Source organism: Coregonus clupeaformis, unplaced genomic scaffold (genome assembly GCF_020615455.1).
Source record: "Coregonus clupeaformis isolate EN_2021a unplaced genomic scaffold, ASM2061545v1 scaf1049, whole genome shotgun sequence".
Lineage (NCBI taxonomy): Eukaryota > Metazoa > Chordata > Actinopteri > Salmoniformes > Salmonidae > Coregonus > Coregonus clupeaformis.
In genome coordinates this window covers 186,549-190,078 of record NW_025534503.1, presented here as the reverse complement: position 1 = coordinate 190,078, position 3,530 = coordinate 186,549, and the positions used below count along the sequence as shown (strand labels likewise).

The 3,530-nt window shown below is 41.6% G+C and overlaps 1 protein-coding gene across 1 annotated transcript; it reads left to right on the top strand.

Moving 5' to 3' along the window:
- Positions 1-1,013: 1,013 nt before the first annotated feature.
- On the top strand, positions 1,014-2,861 carry LOC121559993 (insulin receptor-like; the record flags this gene model as incomplete). The annotated part of the gene is made up of 2 exons (XM_045217402.1): positions 1,014-1,306; positions 1,505-2,861. Coding segments are annotated over 2 exons (687 nt in total), but the record flags the coding sequence as incomplete, so codon positions are not given.
- Between the last annotated feature and the right edge of the window lie 669 nt (positions 2,862-3,530).

The following is a 3,530-nucleotide window of genomic DNA, read 5'->3' as shown; positions in this document are numbered from 1 at the left end:
GGAATAAATGGTAAACTTGGTAATTAACTACAATGACCATAATCCATTGCGCGCCCGTTTAAACTTGTTCGGTCTGTGCGGAGCAAGACACGGAGACTGAGAGAAGAGAGAACATGCGATCGAGAGGGATAGAATGCAGCTGCTTCGCGAGCCTGAACTCGGTCCCGGGGCCCCCCCTGGGTGCACATTTTGGTTTTTACCCTAGCACTACACAGCTGATTCAAATAATCAAAGCTTGATAATGACTTGGTTATTTGAATCAGCTGTGTAACGCTAGGGCAGAAAAACTAAAATGTGCACCCGGGGAGGGGGGCCCGGGTTTGGGAAACCCTGATCTAAGTGATTGAAAGTTGGTATTCAGCAGTCATAAAATAATGCCTTAATTACTTTGAAAAACTACTAAAATAGTGATTTTGTCAGACAGCATAAGCAGCAGCTCTATACTGTATGAGTTGACATGGAATTAAATAATAGTAATAGTAATCAAATAAAACAAATATTTTTTTTAAGTAACGTTAGTATGAAAAAAATAAAAATTTATGCACTCACTAACTGTAAGTCGCTCTGGATAAGAGTGTCTGCTAACTGACTAAAATGTAAAATGTAAACGTAATAAATAATGGTTAATAAGTATTAAGTATTAATAGTCACGACCATGGGACTTTTATTACTTGTTTTATTCTGTGTTACAGCATTCAACCCACATAGTGCATTTAATGTACAAAAAAATGTATTTAAACCTAAATTGAAAACCGTGATTATTTTTGTAATAATGAAACCGAACTGACCTCAAAGAGTAATAAATCGCTCATCACTACTTGCTGACGTTGAGGGAGAGGTTGTTGTCCTGGCACCACACTGCCAGGTCACTGACATCCTCCCTATAGGCTGTCTCATTGTCGTCGGTGATCAGGCCTACCACCGTCGTGTCCCTAGCGAACACAGCTGATTAAACTAATTGCATTCTAAACTGAATATCATGATTAGTTGATTATTGGAGTCGGGTGTGTTAGCTGGGGCTGGGACAAACGTTTGACACCAATCAGGGCCCCAAAGACTGGAGTTGCCCATCCCTGGTCCAGAAGGACAGAATCTGGTTCCTCTCAAGATTTTCTCCCTACCTACCACAGATTTTGTCTCTCTCCTATGTTTTCGTGTGTGTCTCTCCCAGGTCATTTGGTGTGGTGCTGTGGGAGGTCAGTACCCTAGCGGAGCAGCCGTACCAGGGCCTGTCCAATGAGCAGGTCCTGAAGTTCGTCATGGACGGAGGATATCTGGACCGACCAGACAACTGTGCTGACCGGCTGTAAGTCTCACCTCCGTACTGTACATATCTATGTCCAGCTGTGACTGGTCATAACAAGATTAATCATAATTGAAGGGAACTGTATGGAACATGGATTACACTTTTGTGTGTGATATTGATGAAATCATGTTTAAACGACAATAAACATCAGCTCTTAACTATTTCATGTAACAGCAGCTCCTCTCTCCTCCTATTCAGACACGACCTGATGTCGATGTGCTGGCAGTACAACCCCAAGCTGCGTCCCAGCTTCCGGGAGATCATTGAAATGCTCCACGAGGACCTTCACCAGTCCTTCCAGGAGGTCTCCTTCTACTACAGCCAGGAAAACAAGCCTCAGGAGCAGGAGGACTTTGACCTAGACATGGACAACATGGAGAGCATTCCCCTGGACCCGTCCTCCTACTCCCAGAGAGGGGACCACAGTTCCTCGTACTCTCAGAGGGGAGACCACAGCTCGGAGAGGGACGAAGCGGGTTCGTCGCTGGGGTTGAGGCAAAACAGCTATGAGGAACACATCCCGTACACACACATGAACGGGGGAAAGACTAATGGACGGATACTAGCCCTGCCTCGGTCTAGTCCCTCCTAACAGAACATTATATGGATATCGTATCCCTACCTCCCTTATGCCCAACCTTTTCCCTCACACAGATGCATAGATATAAATATATTTTTGTTTTGTTTTTTCATTTTATATAGATGATCACTTTTATCACTCAGAGGCTCGAAGTGTACAGACATACCTCAGGACGTTAATGCTTTCTTGTCAAGATGCCACATCCAATACACTACGGTATGTATGTTAATGTCCCCCCACTGCTTCTTTCTAGTCCTCGATCCTTAAAAAATATATTGCCAATGTTCCACATATGGGAGGTGGTTTGGGGGAAACAACTGTGAATCTAACTGTGGGACAACCAGAAAGCTGCTAACCCCAGGACTCTCCAGACTGTCCCTTGCCCAGGCCGAGGAGCTCTCCCTGGGCAGGTCAGCCCTCACTGGGTCCCTGGGTCTCCCTGGACCATGGAGGTCCACCTGGGTCGCTCAGTGTAAAAGTGCCCTTCTCTTCTATCTCTGGCTATAGCCTGCATAATAGAGCTGTGTCTCTGTATCTTTGTACTCTCAAGTCGTCAACGAACGACAGACTATCTGAGATTTGAGAACTAACTTTTGGATGGATGAATGTGTCAAATCCTTCTTTAAATCTTCAAACAAACTTTATCGATCCACTGGAGAAGCTTGTTGTCGTCTTTCTCCTCACACTCTGCAGTATTCCAGCATCTCACAGAAATAATTACGATTTTTTTGGTTATATATTTTTAATTTATTTACGTTTCATTTACAGCTGAAGGATATTTAAAAAACTGTTTCAGAAAACATTGAGAAAAGAAACGAGTTCCTCAGAAGACAAATAGCTGCTTCTTTTGATATATTTTAATAGGTATAGAAAATATAAATATATATTATTGATATTTTTTTTGTACATAGTGGTTGACATATGTTCTCTTTCATGAGGTATTTCCAGTCTGTAGAAATAAAGTTTTTACATGTTTGTCTCTTATGTTATTTTTTTCTAATCCAGAACTCATACTAATAATCATTTGGACTTGTGATAAACCAGCAGCATTTGGTATTTTCTCTCTCTCTGTATCAGATGCACAGTAAGAGGAGGACGTTGGCTTGGCCCGTTCAAATCAAACTGTCTGCTCTAGATAAATAATGCAGCACGGTGCAACATGACCACGCTCTTTCTCTATCCACATGCTTCTGTTACAGTTTACTTTGTTGTTTACTATGTCATATGTGTACAATTCATCTAATAGGTCGGTCTTTACACATTGTCAATATACAGTGGGGAGAACAAGTACTTGATACACTGCCGATTTTGCAGGTTTTCCTACTTACAAAGCATGTAGAGGTCTGTAATTTGTATCATAGGTACACTTCAACTGTGAGAGACAGAATCTAAAACAAAAATCCAGAAAATCACATTGTATGATTTTTAAGTAATTAATTTGTCAATGTGATTTTCTGGATTTTTGTTTTAGATTCCGTCTCTCACAGTTGAAGTGTACCTATGATAAAAATGACAGACCTCTACATGCTTCGTAAGTAGGAAAACCTGCAAAATTGGCAGTGTATCAAATACTTGTTCTCCCCACTGTATACTGAACAACAATATAAACGCAACATGTAAAGTGTTGGTCCCATTTTTCATGAG